Here is a 26,697-nt window from a genome sequence, read left to right as displayed (position 1 = left end):
TATTTGCAGATACCTGTATAGTTACTAGTTTATTTTTGTAATTTCTTGTGTGTTTGAGTGAGTGCTTACTAGGCACAACCTTTTATTTTAATACCGCTGTTGTTATCGACTCTTATATCGACCCTCATATCGTACAGGCTTTTGTTTGTTTTGTTTTGCATAGCTCAGTGTCAGATAGACCATCAGTGAAAGAGCACTTAAATTCCTACTGCTAATAAGCTGAGTGCACCGTTCGTTTATTATATATTTTTACGAGGAGCGACTTCAGTAATGGATAGGAACTGTGCTTGTTGTGTACAGATGTAAGCTAAGTTGGTGACCCTTAGCTCACAGCTCCAGGCTGTGTTGGATTCCATCACACAGCTTAAGGCTGCTGCCAAGTGGCATCACTGTGGGGGGCTTCGGACCCGAGGAGATCATTCCAAAGTCTGGCAGGCGGCGATAGTCTTTCCAAGGCGCCGATCGTGGGGCCTCCCCGGTTTGCTTGACAAACAGGTTTCGGGCGTTATATGTGGCTGACAAAGTCTCTAAACCAGTTGCAGTAATCCACGCTGTTTGAGAGGAAGCTTCTCTGACAGCAATGTCGAGGCATTCACAGAGGGTGGGTTTGCTTTTAGTTCAGAGCTCCAATGTTAGGTGCATAATGGGGCCCCTTAGGAACATGGCTGCCAAGGAGGGGAAGGAAGTCAGTGTGCCCTCCGTGTGCGAGTCATTCCGGACGTGGAAAGGGTGCTTCCAGATCCCATGAAGAGTACAGGGTGCAGCCAATTGCAGGTGGTGGCTCATGTCGGTACCAATGATGTGTGTTGCTTTGGATCGGAGGAAATGCTCTCTGGTTTCGGGTGGCTAACAGAAATGGTAAAGACTGTCACTCTTGCTTGCGAGATTAAGGCAGAGCTCACCATCTGCAGCATTGTCGATAGAACCGACTGTGGTCCTTTGGTGTAGAGCTGAGTGGAGGGTCTGAATCAGAAGCTCAGGTGGTTCTGTGACTGTTTAGGCTGCAGATTTCTTGACATGCACTATCAGGTGGCGGGTTTCTGAGTTCCTCTTAATAGGTTAGGAGTCCACTACACACAGGAAGCAGTTACACAGGTAGCGGGAGCCTTGTGGAAGGGACTGGGTGGTTGTTTAGGTTAGAGGGTCTCAGGAAACCACATAAAGGTTGTCCGTCTAGAAAAGGGCAGATGGAACACAGTAAGATAGTTGTAGAAATGATCGGTATTGTAGTTGTAATCCTCGTAACTGTGTTGGGAAAGAACCAGAGCTCCAAGCCCTAATAGAAAGCACTGAACAAGCTCAAATAGTTCTAGGTTCAGAAAGTTGGCTAAAGCCGGAAATAAGTTCAGCCAAATTTTTTTCAAACCGTCTAATGGTGTTCAGAAAGGATAGATTAAATACAGTTGGTGGCGGAGTATTTATTGCTGTCAGAAGTAGTTTAACTTCTAGTGAAATTGAAGTAGATAGTTCCTGCCAAATAGTATGGGTACAGGTTATACTTGACAATCAGACTTCAATCTATCCTCGATATGCTGGAAAAATTATACATTAAAAGACCGTGGCAGGCATAAAATCCAAAATTGTACTGAATACTTTCTCAGAAAATTATTTTAAACAATTAGTTCATGAGGCCACTCAAAGCATAAATGTTTGCAAAAGCATACTTGACTTCTTAGCAACAAATAATCCTGGACAAATAGGGAGTATCGTGACGAATACAGGGATTAGCGACCACAAGGCAGTTGCTGCTAGGCTGAATACTATAACACCTACAACTATCAAAAAGAAATGCAAAGTATGTCTACTTAAAGCTGATAAAAATGCTCTTAACACCTTTTTAAGAGACAGCCTTCACTGCTTCCGATCTGATCATGTAAGTGTAGAAAAGATATGGAATGATTTCAAAGAGACAGTATCGACGGCAGTTTAGGGATATATACCACATAAATTAATAAGTGATGGTACTGATCCCCCATGGTACACAAATGAGTTAGATCGCTGCTGCAGAAGCAATGAAGAAAGAATGCCAAATTTAAAAGAATGCAAAATTCCCAAGATTGGCAAAGTTTAGTTCAAAATATATCACGTACTTCAATGCAAGATGCTTTTAATAATTTCCACAACGAAACTCTGACTTGGAACCTAGCAGAAGACCCAAAGGGATTCTGGTCATACAAAAAGCACACCAGTGGCAAGACTCAATCAATACCTTCACTGTGAGATAACAACAGTGAAGTCACTGATGACAGTGCCACTAAAGCAGACTTATTAAACACAGTTTTCTGAAATTCCTTCACCAAATAAGACAAAAAAATATTCCTGATTTCCAGTCAAGAACAACTACCAAGATGAGAAACATAGAAGTAGATATCCTCGGTGTAGCAAAGCAGCTTAAATCACTCAATAAAGGCAAGACCTTTGGTCCAGATTGTATACCAGTCAGGTTACTTTCAGAGTATGCTGATACCATAGCTCCATATTGAGCAATTATATACAACTGCTCGCTCACAGAAAGGTCCGTACTTAAAGACTGGAAAAGTGCTCAAGTCACACCAATACCCAAAAAGGGAAGTAGGAGTAATTCGCTGAATTACAGGCCCATATCACTAATGTCGATTTGCTGTAGGGTTTTGGAACATAAACTGTGTTCGAACATTATGAAGAACCTCGAAGAAAACGATTTTTTGACACACAATCAGCACGGATTCAGAAAATATCGTTCTTGTGAAACACAACTAGCTCTTTATACTCGTGAATTCATGAGTGCTATCAGCAGGAAATGTCAAATTGATTCCATATTTTTTACATTTCCAGAACCGTTTCTCACAAGCAGTTTTCTAACCAAACTTCGTGCCTATGGAATATCACTTCAGTTGTGTGACTGGATTCATGATTTCCTGTCAGAAAGTTCATAGTAATAGACAGAAAGTCATCGAGTAAATAGAAGTAATATCCAGCATTCCCAAAGGAATTGTTATAGTCCCTCTATTGTTCCTTATCTATATTAATGACATAGGAGACAATCTGAGTAGCCCTCTTAGATTATTTGCAGAAGATGCTGTCATTTACTGTCTTGTAAAGTCTTCAGATGGCCAAACCAAATTGGAAAATGATTTAGATAATATATCTGTTTGGTGCAAAAAGTGGCAGTTGACCCTGAATAAAGAAAAGTGTGAAGTTATTCTCAAGTGTATTAAAAGAAATCTGTTAAATTTTGATAATGTGATAAGTCACTCAAATCTGAAGACTGTAAATTCAACTAAATACTTAGGAATTACAATTACAAATAACCTAAATTGGAATAATCACATAGATAATGTTGTGGGTAGAGCATTGGCAGAACACTTAGAAAGTGCAACAGGTTGACCAAAGAGACTGCTTTACACCATGCTTATCCGCCCTATTGTGGAGTATTGCTGGGCGGTGTGGGACCCACATCAGGAGGGACTGATGGATGACATCAAGAAAGTTCAAAGAAGGGCAGCTTGTTTTGCGAAATAGGGGAGATAGCAGACATGATACGTGAATTGGAGTGGCAATCATTAAAATAAAGGTGTTCTTCGCTGCAACGGGATCTTCTCGTCAAATTTCAATCACCAGTTTTCTCCTCAGATTGCAAAAACATTCTGTTGGCACCCACCTACATAGAGAGAAATGATCATCACAATAAAATAAGAGAAATCTGGGCTCACACAGAAAAATTTAAATGCTATTTTTTCCTGCATACCATTCGAGAGTGGAATGGTAGAGAGACAGTTCATTGAACCCTTTATCAGGCATGTTATTGTGAATAGCAGAGTAATAACGTAGATGTAGATGTTTATGACAAATATATTTTGTGAAATTTTTATTCCATTGGTAATGTTTCATTAACTATTTTGTACGAGGCTGATCTTATGTCAGTTCTTAACACTTTATTGTGAATATTCTTCCGTGTTATGTCCCAGTCGTTATAGGTATATGTTGCTTCCATATGGCTGACTCTTCCATTGATGTTCATTAGCTAGTATAATTGAGCAGTGGTTCAGTCTTTCAGTGGGTTTGTTTCTGCCCAGAGGTAGCCAGTTTCCAGCAGCAACATTTTGATATGTTTATCCCAAATTTATCAGTACTTGGACACTGTCTGGCTTATATGTCTTTATAGTTCCAGGTAGTGCACTGTCTTGGTATTTGTGGTACAGTTGCTCTGTTCTCTATATCAAAAGTGCAAAGCATTTTGTATGAACATCTATTAGCCCAAGGTCACTGTTTTATGGTTGGAGAGTTATAAAATTTGCCCCCATCTTGAAGATTTCACCCTTATGGATATACCAGCCTACTGCAGCAATTATTTTTGCAGTCTAGTTTGAATCCTCTCCACATTGGTATTAGGCTAGTTTTCCTGAGAATTAGCTTAGAACGAGACAATTTTTTAATATTTATTTAAACTACTATTGACTTTCTGTAGGTTCTGTTCAGTTCTGATCATAAGATCACACTCATGTCTTTCGCATATGCTATAACTGCATTAAGATTGAGCATGGGTTCAAGCCTTGAAGTTTGCAATTCATGTACTTACTTATCTTTATTTATCCAAAAATCATCCCACAATGATATAGGATTTGTCAAGGTAATCCATTGTCAATCAAAATAGTCCAAAATATACAGAATACATAAAATGTTTTGTGAGGATAGGACAGGTAGTCTTGGGGGATAGGACAGGTGATCGGATGTGGCCTTGATTAAGGAATAATCCTGGCATTTGCCATTGTGATCTAGGAAAACCATGGAAAACCCAAATCGGAATAGCTACACAGAGCAGCTCCAACCTCCAGAATATGAGGTCTGAACAGCTGTGATGCTTTATTCAGTAATTTCCTATTGTATCATGTTTCTTGATTTACACACAGTTTGTTTCAGATAACTTGCAGTATAAAATATAGTTCTGTTCTTCATTGCCATACACACTGAGGACACCTGCAGATGACTCCTGGACTGTGTCCGGTTACTTGCAATGTAAAACATAGTTCTGCTCTTCACTGATGCATACTCTAAGACGTTCACCAAAGACTCCTGGACTCTGAAGATACTGCTGTGAAGCTTAACTCAATCCCAGACTCCAGATTCAACTGTGTGCTGCTTGCCACCTGAAAAGCCAACCCAACAAACAGTCCTGTCATGCATTTTACTAAACGAGGTGGCACAGTGGTTAGCATACTGGACTCACATCCAGGAGGACGATGGTTCAAACCCACTTCTTGCCATCCTGATCTAGGTTTTCCTTAAATCGCTTCAGGGAAATCCTGGGATGGTTCTTTTGAAAGGGCACAGCCGCCTTCCTTCCCTAAGCCAATGGGACCGATGATTTCACTGTTTGGTCCCCTCCACCAACAAACCAACAACCATGTATTTTACATCTTGAAACATGTTACCTGCGAAAGCAGTAAACCACAATCAAGTACTGACATGTGAAAAGATGCTGTAGTTACCCCTTTCATTACCATCCACTACTGTGAGTCCTCTAAGTGATCTTCAGTTATGTAATATACATTACTTGTGAAGAACATTTTAGCTGTGTTCTTAAACAAATTTATTTTAGTAATTTTTATCATCTCCTTTGGCAATTTATTATGCAATTTTATCCCGTGGTGTAAAATGCTGTTTTGAGTTTTTTGTTTGTTTTTCCTGGATAAATGTAACTCCAAAATGGCTGCTGCTCCATTACTGTGTGTAGAACTATTGATCTAGTATTTTGTAATATTTTCCATGATAGGAACCACAGTTTAGTAGATATACTTGGTGCAGTAAGGATGCCTAATTTTTAAATAGTCCTACTACTACTTCCATTTATTGTTCTTATTGCCCTTTTCTGAAGTTTAAAAACCGTGTCCATGTTTTGTGCCTTCAGTCCCTAGAAAAGCATCCCATAGCTAAGAGTTGAGAGAATGTAGGCATAGTATGTTACTACAAAACATTGGCTATTACAAACATGCTAACATCCTTAGAGCATAGCATGCTGAGGACATTCTTTTTGCCAGTATCTTTGTACGTTCCCTCCGATCGATATTCATCCAAAGAACTTTGTGTTTGCTACACAATCTCACAATCTATAGATTCATCATCTACTAGCTGAGGACCTGGCATTGGCTGGGTATGTATTTATTTTACTCTTCTGTCAGTTTATCACTTCCTCCCCCTTTCTCTGTCCATCTCCTCCTCCACCCACTCCCTGTTCCTCTCCTCCTCTTTCATTACCTGTTCATCTCCTCCTTTTCCCCCTCTCTGTCCATTTCCCCTCCTTCCTCTCTCTGGCTATCTCTTTGTTCTCCTGTCTCTGTCCACCTCTTCCTATTTTCTTCCTTTGTCCATCTATTCCTGTCCCCCATCTCTCTCTGTCCACTTCGTCCTCTGACCATAAATTCCTGTCCTCTCTCTCTCTCTCTCTCTCTCTCTCTCTCTCTCTCTCTCTCTGTCCACCTGTTCCTCTTTTCTTCCTCTGTCCATCAACTCCTGTCCCCTCTCTCTGCCCACCTCTTCCTCTTTTCCTCAATTCCTGTCCCCTCTCTCTGCCCACCTCTCCCCCTTTTCTCAATTCCTGTCCCCTCTCTCTGCCCATCTCTTCCCCTTTTCTCAATTCCTATCCCCTCTCTCTGTCCACCTCTTTCTCTTTTATTCCTCTGTCCATCAACTCCTGTCTCATTTCCCTGTCCATTTCCCCCTCTCTGTCTCTATCTGCCCATCTCCTCCTCACCGCCACCCTCCCCCCTCCCCCACACATCTGTTTCCATCTCATCTTTGCCTCCTCACTGTCTGTCCATCTCCTCCTTCCCCCTTCTCTCTCTCCTTGCTGCTCCAAATAGGACGCTGGTGGCTCTTACCTGTTGTGTTGCGAGTCTGTAACTGTTATGTTCCGAGGAACCAAATGTTATGTCCTCGTGTGCAAATGATAAATTGCTGGAAGTGGCCAGAGGGTCTGTCGCTAAAGGAATCTGGACAGGCAAGCAAAAGAATTAATTGACATAAGTGCAGTTCAAAGAAATATAATTTACTCAAACTTGTGCAAAAGAACTGCTACACTGTTGAAAACATGCGGCAGATGCAGCTAGCAGTAAACATAGGTCTGACAAGAGCATGCGTCTATGTATACTGAATGTTTGCTGGTAGAGTGAGCTATCAACAGCTTGGTGTAATGTTTGGCACCAACTAGTGACACGGAAGTATTAAAGACAAGCAGACTGGTGCTCGCCACTTAAGACACTGTCCTGGTGGTCTTCATTGATCAGCGTCATAGAGGTTCTTCATTGTGGCACTGTTCAAAGTACCACTCACATCACCAGCAGGGATCTTCAAGGCACCAGCACTGGCAGTATTAATAAGGTATGATACTACATTACCCCACAGTATTTCTTTTCGGATTGGAATTAATACTTTTACCAAACTTGGTTGAAGTTGTTCAGGTATTTAGGATGACATTTTTACCTGTGGCATTGCCCGCAAACACATATATATTTAATGTATTTCACTCACATTTGTACACATTTCACCAGTATCTCTAGTGAATTTTGCCCTTCTGTTTAATTCTCTCGCAGCTCAGTGTTTATGATGTCATATCTCCTGACCTATGTGCTGCCGAGTGATACAATTTTACATGTGCATCCAGTGGTATATACGGTTACTGTGTATGACGTGTATTGCAAATAGAGGTTGCAGTAAAGTAATAATAAATTTAAATGTTGTACATGATGCTGCAGGTTTTGTACATTTCTGTATTTGACATCGTATCTCCCAACTGTGTGTTGTACAATGATATATTTTTGTTGGTCCATTATGCAACATATGTGGATACTGCCTGTGAAATGTGTTGCAAATAGAGTTAGTAGTAAAGAAGCAATAAATTAAAACATCGTGTATGATGTGGCAGTTTTTCATACACCTTTGCTTTTGACATCATACCTCCTGAAGTACATGTTGTACAATGATATATTTTTGTATGTACAATCAGTGACAGATATGGATATTGTCTGTGAAAAGTTTTGAATGTAGAGTTAGTAGCAGTGGAGTAAGAAATTTAAACATACTTCATGATGCAGGTGTTTTCCACACACCTCGGTGTTCATGACATATATCCTGAATTACGTGTTGGCCAATGATACAATTCTTCTGGTACATTCAGCAGTATATATGAATACTGTCAGCAAAGTATGTTGTGAATACAATTAATAACAAAAAAGTAATTAATTAAAATGTCCTGCTTCATGTGGTTGTCTTACTACATGAACAGAAAAAAATTAGTGAGTGATAAACTTTGTTTTTTTCCCCACCCCAGCTACTTTGGTTCTTATTCCCACACCAATGACTTCCAGACAGTAAGTGATAAGTGTACCAAGACTGGTTGGAATCACTCCAGTGGTTATGAGGAGATGTGGAACACGCTTACTTGCATGCATATGTACAGCAGTTGTATAATATATGTGGATGCTTAAAAGTGTCCTTAAGCAGAAGCTGGAAATTTTATTAATGTATAAAAATGGAATCATCAGTTCAACTTGACACCTGCAAACATACCGTCTCTTGCATTTGCTGAATAAGTCTCAGTGAATGTCTGAGGATTTAGTTTTTACTGCTGTTCTATTTCATAGTTTTAGTTCTAATTCACTTACGATTTTAGAGCAGTAGCCATTATAAATATTCAACTTTTTTTTTTTTTTTTTTTTTTTTTTTTTTTACAGCATGGAGGAATGCGAAGCTTTATGTACTCGCCTGGCAATTATGGTGGCCGGACAGTTCATGTGCATGGGGAACAGTCAGTACCTGAAACAAGTGTTTGGGCAAGGTTTTACTGTTGTGATAAAGATAAAATCTGGAAGTGACATAGAACAAGTGAACAAACTGAAATTTTGGTTTCAAGAAAAATTTAAAAATAACTGCATTCTCCAAGATGAGCATGTGGTATGTATTAAATATCTCTCTCTCTCTCTCTCTCTCGCTCCCTCCCTCCCTCCCTCCCTCCCCCCTTCTCACTCTCCCCCTCTCCCCCCTTCCCCCTCTCCATCCTTCCCCCTCTCCATCCTTCCCCCTCTCCATCCTTCCCCCTCTCCATCCTTCCCCCTCTCCCCCCTTCCCCCCTTCCCCCTCTTCCCCCTCTCCCCCCTTCCCCCTCTCCCTCTTCCCCTCCCCGCATTGTTGTGGCCAAGATAGACACGAAGCCCATGCCTATGACATTAGTACCAGTTTATATGCCAACTAGCTCTGCAGATGACGAAGAAATTGAAGAAATTTATGATGAAATAAAAGAAATTATTCAGATAGTGAAGGGAGATGAAAATTTAATAGTTATGGGTGACTGGAATTCTGTAGTAGGAAAAGGGAGAGAAGGAAACGTAGTAGGTGAATATGGATTGGGGCTAAGAAATGAAAGAGGAAGCCGCCTGATAGAATTCTGCACAGAGCACAACTTAAGCATAGCTAACACTTGGTTCAAGAATCATAAAAGGAGGTTGTATACATGGAAGAAGCCTGGAGATACTTACAGATTTCAGATAGATTACATAATGGTGAGACAGAGATTTAGGAACCAAGTTTAAAATTGTAAGACATTTCCAGGGGCAGATGTGGACTCTGATCACAATCTATTGGTTATGAACTGTAGATTAAAACTGAAGAAACTGCAAAAAGGTGGGAATTTAAGAGATGGAACCTGGATAAACTGAAAGAACCAGAGGTTGTACAGAGTTTCAGGGAGAGAATAAGGGAACAATTGACAGGAATGGGGGAAAGAAATACAGTAGAAGAAGAATGGGTAGCTTTAAGAGATGAAGTAGTGAAGGCAGCAGAGGACCTAGTAGGTAAAAAGATGAGAGCTAGTAGAAATCCTTGGGTAACAGAAGAAATACTGAATATAATTGATGAAAGGAGAAAATATAAAAATGCAGTAAATGAAGCAGGCAAAAAGGAATACAAACGTCTCAAAAACGAGATCGACAGGAAGTGCAAAATGGCTAAGCACGGATGGCTGGAGGACAAATGTAAGGATGTAGAGGCTTATCTCACTAGGGGTAAGATAAATACTGCCTACAGGAAAATTAAAGAGACCTTTGGAGAAAAGAGAACCACCTGTATGAATATCAAGAGCTCAGATGGAAACCCAGTTCTAAGCAAAGAAGGGAAAGCAGAAAGGTGGAGGGAGTATATAGAGGGCCTATACAAGGGCAATGTACTTGAGGACAATATTATGGAAATGGAAGAGGATTATAGATGAAGATGAAGTGGGAGATACGATACTGCGTGAAGAGTTTGACAGAGCACTGAAAGACCTGAGTCGAAACAAGGGCCCGGGAGTAGACAATATTCCATTAGAACTACTGACGGCCTTGGGAGAGCCAGTCCTGACAAAACTCTACCATTTGGTGAGCAAGATGTATGAGACAGGCGAAATACCCTCAGACTTCAAGAAGAATATAATAATTCCGATACCAAAGAAAGCAGGTGCTGACAGATGTGAAAATTACCGAACAATCAGTTTAATAAGTCATGGATGCAAAATACTAACACGTATTCTCTACAAACGAATGGAAAAACTGGTAGAAACTGACCTCGGGGAAGATCAGTTTAGATTCCGTAGAAATGTTGGAACTCGTGAGGCAATACTGACCCTACGACTTCTTAGAAGCTAGATTAAGGAAAGACAAACCTACATTTCTAGCATTTGTAGACTTAGAGAAAGCTTTTGACAATGTTGACTGGAATACTCTCTTTCACATTCTGAAGGTGGCAGGGGTAAAATACAGGGAGCGAATGGCTATTTACAATTTGTACAGAAACCAGATGGCAGTTATAAGAGTCGAGGGGCACGAAAGGGAAGCAGTGGTTGGGAAGGGAGTGAGACAGGGTTGTAGCCTATCCCCGATGTTATTCAATCTGTATATTGAGCAAGCAGTGACGGAAACAAAAGAAAAATTCGGAGTAGGTATTAAAATCCATGGAGAAGAAATAAAAACTTTGAGGTTCGCTGATGACATTGTAATTCTGTCAGAGACAGCAAAGGACTTGGAAGAGCAGTTGAACGGAATGGACAGTGTCATGAAAGGAGGGTATAAGATGAAGATCAACAAAAGCAAAACGAGGATAATGGAATGTAGTCGAATTAAGTTGGGTGATGCTGAGGGAATTAGATTAGGAAGTGAGACGCTTAAAGTAGTAAATGAGTTTTGCTATTTGGGGAGGAAAATAACTGATGATGGTCAAAGTAGAGAGGATATAAAATGTAGACTGGCAATGGCAAGGAAAGCGTTTCTGAAGAAGAGAAATTTGTTAACATCGAGTATAGATTTAAGTGTCAGAAAGTCATTTCTGAAAATATTTGTATGGAGCGTAGCCATGTATGGAAGTGAAACATGGAAGTTAACTAGTTTGGACAAGAAGAGAATAGAAGCTTTCGAAATGTGGTGCTACAGAAGAATGCTGAAGATTAGGTGGGTAGATCATATAACTAATGAGGAGGTATTGAATAGGATTGGGGAGAAGAGAAGTTTGTGGCACAACTTGGCTAGAAGAAGGGATCGGTTGGTAGGACATGTTCTGAGGCATCAAGGGATCACCAATTTAGTATTGGAGGGCAGCGTGGAGGGTAAAAATCATAGAGGGAGACCAAGAGATGAATACACCAAGCAGATTCAGAAGGATGTAGGTTGCAGTAGGTACTGGGAGATGAAGAAGCTTGCACAGGATGGAGTAGCATGGAGAGCTGCATCAAACCAGTCTCAGGACTGAAGACCACAACAACAACAACAACAACAACAACAACAACATCTGTACAGGAAACATTTCTAGCTTCCCAAAACCCCAAACCCCTGATCTGGTACAAGTTTGTCGATGACATATTTTGACATATTTATAATCTGGCCCCAAGGCCAGGACACCTTATCCGCATTCCTCCACAACCTCAACACCTTTTTTTTTTTTCCCATCCACTTCACCTGGTTCTCTTCCATACATTGTGCCACCTTCCTAGATGCTGATGTCCTCCATTCAGATGGCTCCATCAACACCTCAGTCCACCTCAAACCCACTAATTGCCAACTGTACCTGCATTTTGACAGCTGCCACCCCTTCCATATAAAAAAAAAATCCCTACCATACAGTCTGGCCACCCGTGGTAGAAGCATCTGCAGTAAAGATAACTCCATTGCCCAGTATGCTGAAGGCCTGATTTGTGAGACAGACAGGCAATACCTTCCAGACCTAATTCATAAACAGATTTCCCATGCCATATCCTCATACACCTGATACATCTATCCCAAGAACCAACCACAAAGAAGCATCCCCCCTTGTCGACCAATACCAACTCGGACTGAAATGACTGATTCACTTCCCTTGTCAGGCTTTGATTATCTATCATCATGCTCTGAAATTAGGGACATCCTACCCAAGATACTTCGAACCCCTTCTAAAGTGGTGTTCCACCACCCACCCAACCTACACAACATCCTAGTCCATCTGCGCGTGCCATCTCCTGCTCCAGTACCCCTGTCCAATTTGTGTCCCCACATCAGTTAGTTGTGTGCTGTTATCTCATCCCAGATTATGTGAAATCATGTGCAAAGCAGTCTGCCAACTGCCCCCTCTACCTGCACCCCTAGCTAGCAGACAGATGGCTCCCCACTCTCCCACAAGCCAGCCACCCACACCCCCACCCCAACCCTTACACACACCCCACACCCCATCCTCCACCCCAGTATAGTCACTGTGGGCTATTACAGATCTGGTAGTCAACTGAGCACAATGTAGTGAGACACGTGTGTGTGTGTGTGTGTGTGTGTGTGTATGTGTGTGTGTGTGTGTGTGTGTGTGTGTGTGTGTGGGCGTACACGCGCGTTTTTCCTACAGACAGAAAAAGGAAGCTAGACAAGCTCCATACCCTTTGTTCTTGCACCTATCAATGACTCAGCACTTCCGCCTTTCGGTGAGTCATCTCCCTTATTCATAAATAACTCATTTTTTAACCTGCTTGTAAGTAATCAGTATGCTGTTACAACATTTATGATTAAATAAATGACTCATTCCACGTCATTACAATTTATTGTGCAAATGATTCACAGAACCTGAAACTAACTCAAAGATATATTGCCATATTCTCCAGATGAATTTAAAGAAACATGCGAAGACATATTAGTGATCTATTATGTTACAGCAGAAAGTCAATTGAAGGCTTTATTTCAGTAGTGGTACACATCCAGTTTAATTCATTTCAATATACTGAGACTTAAACATACCAGTAATTGAGTGATGATAATGGAAAGAAATGATAATCCCTCACAACAAGCGATGGACTGCAGGATTTCAGGTATCTTGGTCAGAGAATTGGTATCACTCAGTTACATTTGAGCTTTAGAATCTTAAAATGGAGAAAATTGGAGGTGCACCGTGATTTAAAGAAGGCCTTGATATTGTAGCCATACTGTATATGAAGAATGTACTGTATTTCTGTTAACTGAGAATTACACTGTTGAAATTGTTGGTACTGACTTCTGTTATGTTAGTTTTAAATGCTTTCAAGTGCCTGTGCTAACACCACCTGCAAGCCTTGAGAGAAAAATTACTTTTGAATCAGTTAAGCCTGTATTGATAGCCCATTAGTGAATAAGAAGGAAACTTCCAAAATTTGAAATTGCTTACTATTCAATATCTTAAGTTTTCAGCTGCAGGAAACATGAGAGTACTTACAGACGTACAAACTCTTTTTGTTTCATGTATTTTGAAATAATTTTTATTTTAATCACATCCCCAATCATTTGTATATATGTTCCAATCTCTGTCTTCTCCTACAGTATTAAGTCTTCTTGTCTGTCTTTAGTACCAAGCAAATTAATCTTGATATCTTTGCATAGGTCCTATCACACTGTTACCGTATTGTTTGCCATGTATTTCTTTCCTCACTGATTCTGGAGTTCCTACATCTTTTTTTTATCCTCTCACAGTGAATTGTAGTTCTACTTCTGATCCTTTCTTTTATTGCTAATTGCTTGGATAGACTTGTTGAACAAAGCAGAAGAAAGATTGCCTTCTATCCACTTTAATCTGAGACTTCCTCTCATGGTATGCATTTCAAACATCTTGTATCATTTTATGCTGTTGAATGCCTTACACACACACACACACACACACACACACACACACACACAGAGAGAGAGAGAGAGAGAGAGAGAGAGAGAGAGAGAGAGAGAGAGAGACTATGTAAGTGTCTTGAATTTTTTCTTAGACCTTGCTTCAGTTGTCAAGTGTAATGTCATAATGGTTTCTCTGATGCTGTTATCCTTTGTAAAGCCAAACAGATTTGGTATTCTTCCAAAACTGTGATAGTGCTTATAGTATTGATTGTACACAGTAATTTTCTCTATTTTTCAGAGTGATTTTCGAAATTAGATAGGAACAAACTATTGTTTACAAATTAAGATCTGCACTTATTCTCCATAGTAATAATCATTATTGTCCTTCTTCTTCTTCTTCTTCTCCTTCTTCTTCTTCTTGATTGCCCTGTTTTTCTGAAGACCTTTAATCTAAATGAACAAATTAATAAGCGTTTTATAACACATAAATAAATAAAGAAACTTTGACATTCACACCCACCTATTGCAAAATGTTGTATATTGTCCAACTGTGTTTTTAATTTAAAAAATGTTGTTGTAGCACATCATTTTGTGACAGGAGAAGTAAGTAGAATTTTGTAAATCTTTTCTCAAATTTCAGCTCATTGTCATATTTCAGTCTCTCTTGGTGAGAGATCCAGGAACTTCACATACTTCAGAATAAAATATCAATTTTTCTGTCACACTTGCATATGTGTTCTCAAATAATTGCACACAGTATACACTGACATGGAATATGCATCTAAGCTTCATAAACTAACTGTGACATTTACATGCTCAGCATTATCCCTTGACCCTGTGATCGCTGCAAATGTTCTCACTGCATTTCATGCCGAATATGGCTTTGTTGTCACCTAATACTGCAAATTGTGGTGAGAGACAACTTTTGTGTCACTACCTGTAATGTTTTGCTGCACAGCCACCTTGCTTTTTCTGAACATTTGAATATTTCTGGTACACTGGGTGCGACAACTTCATCGGGTGCTATGGATTTTGCCACCCTCAATATAAAATAAATACAGTTACTCGACACCTAAAGTTTTTTGTATCGTAAAGCTTCTCTAGAATACATTACTGTCTAGATTGGCACTGGCAAAGTTAAAAAAAAATTTTTGTTTTTGGTTTCATTTTTATTTTCTGTTTTTCATTTAGTTTTAGACAAGTATCAGTGTAATCTCATCTTTCCTGTGCAATTATCCACGGTTAATAATTATTTTATAATATAAGCCTTGAAACATGGCGGTATAGTGCATGTTCGGCATTTGTACCTGGTTTCTTGATGCATTTATTTTTTTTTTAGTAATATTTAGAAAATGCTACCCAGTAAATCATAGAGGATTTTTGTCATCAAAGTGCCTTCATCTGCCAGCTTTCCTCTCTTCTGTGACATAAGCTTCAACAATTTCTCTTACCAGAGACAGATGATACACTACCATTTTTTTCACTTTATTACTACTCAGTGGGGAGCATGAGAATTTAAAATGCATAGGTCGAATACACGGAAAAATAACTTTTTATACTGCTTCACAGTCTTTCACATTGCTTTGAATGATATCTGTAGCATGTCAGTATGGTCAACTTCCCCATACCGGAGTCATCATCTGTAAGAAATTGGCATATCCTGTCACCAGTCTTTCTGTTAGTGTTTTCCATCTGGAACATTTCTGCGGTATTACAGTTGCTCAAAATCCACACTTTTCTTCTCTCACATCACTTCAGTGCAAACATTTATCAGTGGACATAAAATAGGTTTTTCCTCATTTCAATTTGTCCTGTAGTTTTGGCTTCTTGTGCCTGTTCCTGAAAATAGTACCACATATGGTTGTTCCATGGTTATGAAGCCAGAGGAGCAGATCTAGGCTGGAATACCAATCGTCGCTATATATATATTATGTCCCCATTTCAAATATGGCTCCATGAGTACTGCCACTATCTCATCACTTTTCCAAAAATTGTGGAAGCCAATTTCTGTTGATCAGTCTTATCCACAGTAAAATCTAGAACATAAACAATCAATCAATACCACAGCACAAATGCTTTTATTCCACACTTATTTCCTTTGGATGGAGAACTGAGGATATCTGATGAATAATTGCTTCAACGACTTGGAATGGCAAAATTAGAGCACATTCAGAGTGAAGATACTTCGAATGTCAATATTTTCTACTTCCTTTGGATGGTATATTGAGGTTATCTGATGAACCATTGCTCCAACGTCTTAGAGATAGCAAAATTGGTTCATGTCCAGAATAAAGACATATTGACTGTGAAAATTTTATCAGTAAATTGACAGAGTACTTGTAACAAAGTTGCTGAATTACTGCCTCCAGGAAACTTCTCATGCTCAATTATTTTTGGGACTGAGAGCTGTGGTGTGGCGATTGCACACTCTAACCTTGTATGCCAGTAACACAACCAGTTTGTAGTTGCAACACTTCTTTATTGAATTCATCAGCAGTAATAATCAATTAACAACATTTACATATCAAGGCCCTATCCATAATAAGTATTTACGATATTAACTGTCACACTTGTGACAACAGCCACTTTACGTGCCGGTAACAACCACCAAATGTTTACAATGTCGGCTATCGCCTTTCTCACTCAGTTTTCCACTTACTGAAAAGGTAAAATTAATTTGATGCTATCTGACCTGAAGGGTACTATTAATTGTTCTAGTTACAATTAGCATTCTACTACACTCAGCGTCCGGAAGATTCTAGACTTTATGCAAGCTTAAGGCAAAACATCAATTTGATGAACATGTGATGGATGCGAGCAAATGTTAATTTATTATGATTTCACAAACACATGATCCAAAGGGTGAACTTATACACAACTTTGGGTGGTAGGAAATCTTCTGCCTAAAATAAGCCTCTCGTTGAACGGAATAGAGAAATCACGCGTTAACCGGGTCCTGACGGCCCTGAGTTCAAATCCTGAGATTTCCGTCACACTGCAAGCTCATGGGGCGAGGTTTGCTCGCGTCGACCACTATACACGTTTCTGAAAACAGGAAAACATGAGCGGCAGACACACTGTAGTATACAGGGTGTTACAAAAAGTTACAGCCAAACTTTCAGGAAACATTCCTCACACACAAATAAAGAAAAGATGTTATGTGGACATGTGTCCGGAAATGCTTAATTTCCATGTTAGAGCTCATTTTAGTTTTGTCAGTATGTACTGTACTTCCTCAATTCACCGTCATGATTTCATACGGGATACTCTACCTGTGCTGCTAGAACATGTGCCTTTACAAGTACGACACAACATGTGGTTCATGCACGATGGAGCTCCTGCACATTTCAGTTGAAGTGTTCGTACGCTTCTCAACAACAGATTCGGTGACCAATGGATTGGTAGAACCGGACCAATTCCATGGCCTCCACGCTCTCCTGACCTCAACCCTCTTGACTTTCATTTCAGCCACTGCAGTGAATGCTTTACTGGCCACTAGCATGAGCAACTGCAACAGTCAACAGTCCTTAAGTACACAATAATATTCACTATATATAGAAGGAGGAACTCAACACGAAAGCTTGGCGATTAATTTTTTTCTTCTCCGTGTGAAATTCATACGCCATCCATCCACATAGCACTCGAGGTATTAGCAAATCCTGGTCGCCACTGGTCAGCCATGTCAATACAACTTTAATACTTTCTGGCAGTGGCCCATGCTTCTTTGTTGCTCCAACTCAACTGGTCCTCATGGCATACGGCCGTGCCACATGACATGATGTTGCCAGCCCCCCACATCATAACATCGAAAGCACGTCACGTCACAGACTGACTCGGCTAATGCACGGTCCCACTTTCCTCGACTTGCACATGCGCGCCACCATTAATAGCCTGCCTCAAAAGACGCAAAGAGAACAAGGCATAGGGACAACAATCAAAGATGGAAGTAAGAATCGATATCGCCTGGTGCCAGAAACCAACCGGACTGGCTCAATCTTCCCCCCCCACCCCCACCCCCAAAGATGAGGGGGGGGGGGGGTTAGGAACCGCAGCAGACTATGGGGTACACTGGTTCCAGAGTTTAACCTGACTGAGATGCACCCTGGAATTACGGCCAGACGAGAGATCCTTGACTACAAGGTTGACCGGACTAAGGATTTTCACTACCAGCATGGGCCCCTGAATCATGGCATAAGCTTGCCTTTCAGACCAAACCTGGTACCGCCAGCAACATCCCTGATGAACACGAGATCCCCGACCTTACCCTGAAAGGGACGCCTACCTTGGTTATACCGAGTGGCTAGGCGCCGGTGGGCCAGATCAAAATTATTTTTAGCCCGTTTCCAATTTTCCTGCAGACTCACCGGAGTAACCTGGCATGGAAGAAGGTCGTTAATGTCCCATAAATTGGAGAGAGACTACTTTGGGACATAAGTGAACATTAAACAGCTAGGCGCAGTGCCCGTGGACTCATGCTTGGCAGAGTTTGGCTTGGTTTAGCCAGGATAAGGTAGCATCCCAACACGTAGGTGTTCGTGAATGATAAATGCAGAGAGCGGCCTTCAAATTCTGACTGACACGCTCCGCAAAGGGTGCCTTCGGATAATAGGGAGTAGTTGTGATGTGTTTGATCCCATTAGCAAAGCAAAACCCCTTGAACACCTTAGATAAGAAGGCGGGAGCATTGTCACTGACAGCTTTTTGGAGGTCCAAACCGGGAGATGATCGTAGACAGCTTTCGGTAGTTATGCCAAGAGTGGGCAGAAGCCACATGAAACGGGTGAAGGCATCAATAGCAACCAGTATGTACCTGTTTCCTCTTTTAGTAAGGGGCAGAGGGCTCATGTAATCAATAAAAATCCGATCCAGGGGGTACTCTTCCCTACCTGACTGTAACAATCCCAAAACAAATTCACGGTGCTCCAAATAGAGTGCGAATTTTTCTTAAGCAAAGAGGACCGCCAATGCCTCGCACTCATAGATGGAGTAGTTCCACTCTGCATCATTAAGGCACCGAGACGCATAGGAGTGCCTTTTGCCCTGTTGTTCGTGCAATAACACCGCGGCAATGCCGGCATGAGATGCGTCCATCTGGACAATAAAAGGCTGGTTAAAATCCGGTATCGCCAAGACCGGAGGGGTAGCAATTGCCGTCTTGAGGGCTTCAAAGGCCTCCTGTTTTTCACATCCCCAAACGAAGGCAGTATTCTTTTTTCGCAGCCAGTTCAAAGAGGCCGCAATCTGGGCAAAACTGGGGATACATTTCCTGAAGAAATTAGTCATACCGATGAAACACGCAATTGCCTGCTTGACGTGAGGGGACGGAAATTCCTTGATTGACTTTGGTCGATACGCACCCCACTTGCTGATATGAGATGTCATAAGAAGGATATACACAGACGGCAGATGTTAACTTTAGAGGGCTTCACCGTTAGGCCTGCTGAACACAATCTGTCAAAGACTTACTTCAGATGTTCGAGATGATACTCAAATGAATCACTGAAAGTGACTAAATCGTCAAGATAGTTATACATGCACTTGAATTTGAGGTCCCCAAGCACATTATCGAGAAGCCGAGACAACACTGCTGCACCAGTCGCCAATCCAAAGGGCACACGATTAAATTCGAACAAATTCCAATCGGTGCAAAATGCAGTGGCTGCTTTAGAGTTTTCAGTGAGGGGAATTTGGTAATAAGCCTGATTCAAGTCCAGGACCGTGAAGATGGTGTCACCTCTGAACCTGGTGAAACAATTACGGAGGTCCGGTAAAGGTACTGACTCTAGTGTGACCCTCTGGTTTAAGGAGTGGTAATCAACCACGGCCCGATAGTCACTGCTCTGTCCCATGGGAACGAGAAAAACAGGCGAAGCGTAGGGAGAATTGAATACCTAATAACCCCATCCAGTAACATGTGATCGATCTTCTCACATAATATTTTCATTTTGGGTGGGGAAAGACGGTAAGGTGCATGGCGCACTGGAACACTATCGGTCAGCAGTATATTATACTTAATTAAATTCGTCATTCTCAGTCTGGTGGTCAGGACCTGGGGATAATCATCCACCAACCGCTTCACCTGCTGAGCTTGGTCGAGATCTAAGTGACATACCTCCACCTGCTCTGCGTCCTCAGTCACCGCGTGCACCCCACTCGCACGATTGCAACTACAAAAGCCTAATTTTGCAATCAGGCTGGAACTTGAAATAAAATGTCCCCCCTGTATAGTCTAATACCAACTGTGTTGCCTGAATGAAATCACACCCTAGAATGAGAGGGGTGTTCAATCTGTCAGCTATCAGTAACAAGATGGCTAAGAAAACACTTGTACAAGCACCTAAACTCTTACCTCCCCCAAGACGCAACTCTTGCCCATTGGCCACACGACATCTGTACCTGAAAGCATCCACCGTATTAATCAGACCTTGGAGTTGTTGGAAACTACCTGGCCTTTCCGCCAAAACTAAGTGTGTGCGGTGTTGTGGGTGGATTACCTCCAGTATGTGGTTAACACAATCCTGCTCTGAAACAGTTAACCCCAGAACGATTACTGCCACCCCTACTGTGGCTAAATCAATAAGACAAGAGTTGTAATGGGCCAGGTGGGCCTGAATGCGATACAACTGCTTAGGAGTAGGTGGATTAAGCTCAGAAAGGAAAATAGTTGCCACTAATTCAGCCACGGAAGTAGACAGACGAGACAGAAACTCACTCTGATCGGTGAAAACATCCATGGACAACAACACTGGAGCGTCAGCTGCGGCATGAAGTCGGGCCAATAAATCGGCTACGCTGCCCTCGGTTGACAGGATGCATACATGTAACTCATGCACTAGATGATCCTGATGCAAATACACTATGCCAGAGCAGATTTGAATGGCCATGGCGACAAGGAAGTGCTGAAAGCAACAAGTCCACAGTATTAACAAAAGACAAGTCAGAAAAGAGACAAAAGAAACAATATAAGGCAAAGCATAGCAACTACAAACAGACTAAAGCCGTCAGCGGAAAGTGTGCTCTGCTACCATTGGTGTGGCGATTGCACACTCTAACCTTGTATGCCAGTAACACAACCAGTTTGTAGTTGCAACACTTCTTTATTGATTACACATACACATAAATTCATCAGCAGTAATAATCAATTAACAACATTTACATATCAAGGCCCTATCCATAATAAGTATTTACAATATTAACTGTCACACTTGTGACAACAGCCCCTTTATGTGCCGGTAACAACAACCAAATGTTTACAATGTGGGCTATCGCCTTTCTCACTCAGTTTTCCACTTACTGAAAAGGTAAAATTAATTTGATGCTATCTGACCTGAAGGGTACTATTAATTGTTCTATTTACAATTAGCATTCTACTACACTCAGCGTCCGGAAGATTCTAGACTTTATGCAAGCTTAAGGCAAAACGTCAATTTGATGAACATGTGATGGATGCGAGCAAATGTTAATTTATTATGATTTCACAAACACACGATCCAAAGGGTGAACTTATACACAACTTTGGGCAGTAGGAAATCTTCTGCCTAAAATAAGCCTCTCGTTGAACGGAATAGAGAAATCACGCATTAACCGGGTCCTGATGGCCCTGAGTTCAAATCCTGAGATTTCCGTCGCACTGCAAGCTCGTGGGGCGAGGTTTGCTCGCGTCGACCACTATACACGTTTCTGGAAAGCACCTAACGTGACAATCAACCTTCAGATAGCTATTTGAAATTGCAATATGTCACTTCAATAGGTCGCTAATGCAATAATCATGGCCCCTATGGCCACAGACCAAAATACACACGTCCCCTATCCGACCCTAAAACACAATCTGACCTATATTTATCATGGCCACTTGCTTTCCATACACACAAGAAATTATTAAAAAACAACTACCACTAATTCGTAAAACCAGAAAATTCTAAATCTATAACTAAATTAAGAAATGAAGTTAAAGTGAACCAACTACCTTCAGCGTGCCACCAAGCACCAGATCCAAACTTACAAATGCAAGGCGCTATTTCTAGCCACTTTAGTAACATAATTTCATGGCCGTTCCAGAACATAGCTCATCTTGCTACCACTTCAGTGAATGCTTTACTGGCCATTAGCACAAGCAACTGCAACAGTAGCAGTCCTTAAGTACACAATAATATTCACTATATATAGAAGGAGGAACCCACCACGAAAGCATGGCAATTAATTTTTTCTTCTTCGTGTGAAATTCACACGCCATCCATCCACATAGCACTCGAGGTATTAGCAAATCCTGGTCGCGACTGGCCATCCGTGTCAATACTACTTTAATACTTTCCGGCAGCAGCCCATGCTTCTTTGTTGCTCCAACTCAACTGGTCCTCGTGGCATACAGCCGTGCCACGTGACATGGTGTCGCCAACTCCCCACATCATAACATCAAAAGCACGTCACGTCACAGACTGACTCGGCTAATGCGCAGACCCACTCTCCTTGACTTGTACAGAACACCTGGGGACAGTAGCAGCAACACATGTTAACACATCTTGAGCAGGCAAAGGATTTAATTCTCAAATAACAAGCATAGTTATTACATTTCTTGCGATCAGTAAACTTATATATTTATAATGGAAAATTAAATATTCACATAATTCTCAGTGGCTATACACATTTTTTGTAAACAACGAAAAAATCTGAGGTAATAATTTTTTTTATACTTTTTTTTTACCCAAAATTTGTGAAATTTCGTAGCTGATGAATAAATTGTAAAATTTTATAGACAAAATGCTTATAGATTCCCATTGCTTTTATTTACACATAATCCAAGACTAATGCACTATTGATTGATGGGCAGAAATGTTTTTAAAGGTGTGATTTAAGTGTCCTTAATACTTCAAAAGGTTTACACGTTGGATAACCAGATTCTGTGATAAAAATTTATGAATTTTAGAAAAAAAACTGTATTAAATCATTGAAGTGATATTAATATCAACAAAAAGGCTGAACTGAAACATGGCTCCTTGAAGTATTGATCTCTATATTTTCAAAGTCCAGTATATAAAATGATATTACGTACTTTCCTGTCTACAAGTCATTAAATTACTTTAAATGCTCATAAATAACTTTTAAAATCTAAGGAATACAGATTGCAGGTGAAGATAATAAAAATATGATTTATAGAGTATTCATGTAGTCAAGAGGTGCCAAATAATGTAACTGAAAAGTGTATTGCCTACTTCCATATGGATGTGGTATGACTACTGCATTAAGTAGATTTATTAACTTGACAGTTACATCTCAAACTGTACAGTTAACTACTTTCCACTCTTCCAAACAGTCTCCCACCTTGCTGAAAATTTCTGTTTTCTTTCCTTACTTTTCTTCACCTCATCCTGTACCCTTCATAACAGGTATAGTACGCGCTGATTTATAATGATGTAAGGCATGGAAATTATGTGAAAGGATTTCCTCAATCATATGTTTCCCTCTTGAACCATGGGAGTACAACTTCTTTGTTAATCTTCATTCATGTTTTAGGTTGTGTTACATAACTTGACAAATTAATATTAAGACGTGTTTTCATGTTGCTTTTAAAGTTATTTCTCAACAGAAAGCTAATTTGTACATATGCAGCGCAAAACAACTAGGTATTTTCTGAACAGTCCTTACCTAAAGTAAAATATTCTAGTTGAGTATCAATAACAAATCTGCTGATAGTAGAATTAATTATACATAAAACAATTTTTTTAGGGTTTACTTCATTATCAGATAACCAATCCACAAATCACACTGAAACAATTGTTTACAACATTAGAAGAAATGAAGAAAAAATTCAAAGTGATAGAAGACTATGCTGTAAGTGAAACAACACTGGAGCAGATTTTTATGTCTTTTGCGAGACAGAATACAGACGGAATTGCATCAGTTTAGAAAGACAAAATAAAAAAAAAGATATGTGTAGATTAATTTAAATTTACTATCACTCCTGTAAAAATGATGCATATTTGTATAGACTATTTACAACTTTATGATGCATATTTGTAAGATTATTTAAAACTTTTATTTTTTCTATCTTTTTGATATTAAAACTAGCTCTGAAAAAACAAAGAATTATTTTCCCACTGGCAGAGTGCTAGTCTTGTTACTGAATAAATATTGAGTGTGGCATTTGATTTAACATTGTAATTTCACTGGACAGGGAATTACATAGTGTACTGTGGAGTGTACTGGCATGCCAGTTTTTTAATCATGCCAAATATTCTGTACTGTCGATTGCTTATAAAGTAAGCAATATTACTGAGTAAAATTAGTTTTTTGCTTAACAGCAACAGTTACAGTCTACAGTATGTAAGCTTATTAACAAAGAAAGACATAGATATTGAGAGAGTACATTGTACGTATTGAAGAAGGGGAAAATGGTGGAGTGAATAGCAGTGTCTATTCAGGCAAGCATTGTGTTAGGCTGGGAGATTCAGCATTGAGGGTTCATTGTCCTTCAATATGGAGACATTTTACACCCATAAGTTGTTGTTGACAGAATGTGTTAGTATTGATAGATTGATGACATGTCACTACAGTCCTTGGGATAAATTAAAGTTAGGGACTATGAATAGGAAATAGAAAATGCAAGTATATGTGTACTTTGTGATTCCTGAACAGTCATTAAAATGTGGGAAGATAATTCAGAATATTCAAATGTACAAGCAGTGTAAAAATGTATTACTTTTGGGGATGATGAGAACAAGGACTACACTGCGATGTGCAGCTATTATTTTTGTTGTTTCTTTATGTAATTATCTCTTTTTCGTATTATCTTGGAACTGCACGGACAAGTAATGTTTTGTCTTTGAGCTTTAATTTTGTAATGAAGCAAATCAATGCTAGTGATGATTGCTGTATCATATTATCAGTAGCATGGAAATGAATTGTCATAAAGATTGTAATAAAGACAGTAAGGCAGCTGATAGATACACCACATATTTTATTTATTTATAATATTTGAATTGTTGGTAATGTTCAAAGTGTGCAGCTATATTACGTTGACTAAAAACTACGAATCTCATTTTAACTTATGGATTTATTTATGAGATGACTTTTTTATGTAGCATATAAGTAATACATGTTGGAATAGGTATTAACATATTTTAACTGAAGTGCTAAGACAATGAGTTACATGAGCCTTCTAGTATTAGTGCATTTTTGTACATTTATGTATAAAATAACATAAAAAGAATCATGTATGTGAGCTATGTGCTGTGGCCTTCTTTTTATATGTTTATAAATGCCAAAGAAATTGTATCTTAAAAAGGGAAATAAAATTGTTCTGCAATAAAAAGATCTTTGAAAGAATTTAGCATATACGGTCATTATGGAGTTAATAAGTTTTTCTCTTTTTACATATAGTAAACGGCAGTAAAGCATGGTTTATTTCTCCAGCTTGGAAACTGATATTCATTTAATAACCATACTTAATTTAGCACATGATAGAAGAAGCAATCAAATTAATACAAGACTGTTGGAAAAAGAGTAAGCAAACTGTTTATTAGTTCAAAAGTAATTCCCATAACTGTTGATACATTCATCCCATTGTGAGGCAAGATGATCATTGCTTTCGTGGAAAAATGTTTGCCCTTGTCTATGGAACAATATTGTACCCAGGTGTACACCTCTTCATCCTAAGCAAATAAGACAACCACAACTGTTTTCCTCAGGGCTCCAAAAATACGGGAATTGTATGGCAAGAGATCAGAACTTACTGGAGGATGTGTTCAAGATTCTCAGCAAAACTTCTTGAGCATACGTGAAAAGATCTTGGCAACCTTCTTTCTGTTTTTATAATACATACAGCTGTCTCTTTCTTGAATGGCATTACCCATAACACTTCTGCCATGGTAAAAATGTAAAGACAATTCCTGTTAACGCAGGATATTGTTTAGGTAAATCAGAGTAGAAATAGTATTTGTATATAATATGTATGTAAACAGAAAAACAATCATTGGTTCTGATGACATTGTTGCCATCAGTTCACCTGTGTAGACATTAGCTCTCTATATTTTTGTTCAATGTGGGTACCATAACATTCTTGTAACAACTGTCAGTCCACACCTCTGGAGCTTCAAGTTCTTAATTTTGCCATGTACCACAGAGCAGTGGATTTTTTATCTGAGAAATGGCAAACTTGTCTAAGGTTGTAAAATTGCAAGGTGACTGGTCAATTCTTACCTTCCGGAAATAAAATTCCAAGTACTGTTGTTAGACAAAATTCTAAGTTAGGAAGGGTTATAAAGGAAGGCCAGGTCACTAAGACGCCAGGTGGGTCCCTCTTAACCTGAGGGAGCTGTTAATTCTTACTTGTAATGTGTGAAAACAAGAAAGCATAGATGCATTAGTATGACTGCAGAGGTAATGACACATCTTACGTGCATCATGTTGTGAGAGGTAGTTCAGGCTCTCCCCATTCAAAAGTATACTTTGTACGCGAGACAGAAGTGTCATTAAGTTCAGATTACATGGCGGAAGATCCTTCTTTGAAGTAAGGAATTACTTTCTGTACAATAAAAGTGAGTCTGCTGAGTCGCAAAATCATGTTTTATTTATTCACGCCAAAAGTGAATAAATAAAACATGATTTTGCAACTGGT

The 26,697-nt window shown here is 39.8% G+C and overlaps 1 protein-coding gene across 2 annotated transcripts in view; it reads left to right on the top strand.

Moving 5' to 3' along the window:
• LOC126253711 (phospholipid-transporting ATPase ABCA1-like) overlaps positions 1 to 25,392 on the top strand; it is a 466,051-nt gene extending 440,659 nt beyond the window's left edge. For both annotated transcript variants that reach the window (XM_049955246.1, XM_049955245.1), the window contains exons 25-26: positions 8,709 to 8,928; positions 23,808 to 25,392. In XM_049955246.1, coding sequence (XP_049811203.1) covers positions 8,709 to 8,928; positions 23,808 to 23,987 — 400 coding nt within the window. In that variant the 3' untranslated portion in view covers positions 23,988 to 25,392. The remainder of the gene's footprint in view (positions 1 to 8,708; positions 8,929 to 23,807) is intronic.
• The last annotated feature ends 1,305 nt before the right edge of the window (positions 25,393 to 26,697 follow it).

The sequence above is a fragment of the Schistocerca nitens genome, chromosome 4 (assembly GCF_023898315.1).
Source record: "Schistocerca nitens isolate TAMUIC-IGC-003100 chromosome 4, iqSchNite1.1, whole genome shotgun sequence".
Taxonomy (NCBI): Eukaryota; Metazoa; Arthropoda; class Insecta; order Orthoptera; family Acrididae; genus Schistocerca; species Schistocerca nitens.
Note: the sequence above shows the minus strand (reverse complement) of the source record. Positions and strands in the feature narration are given on the sequence as shown.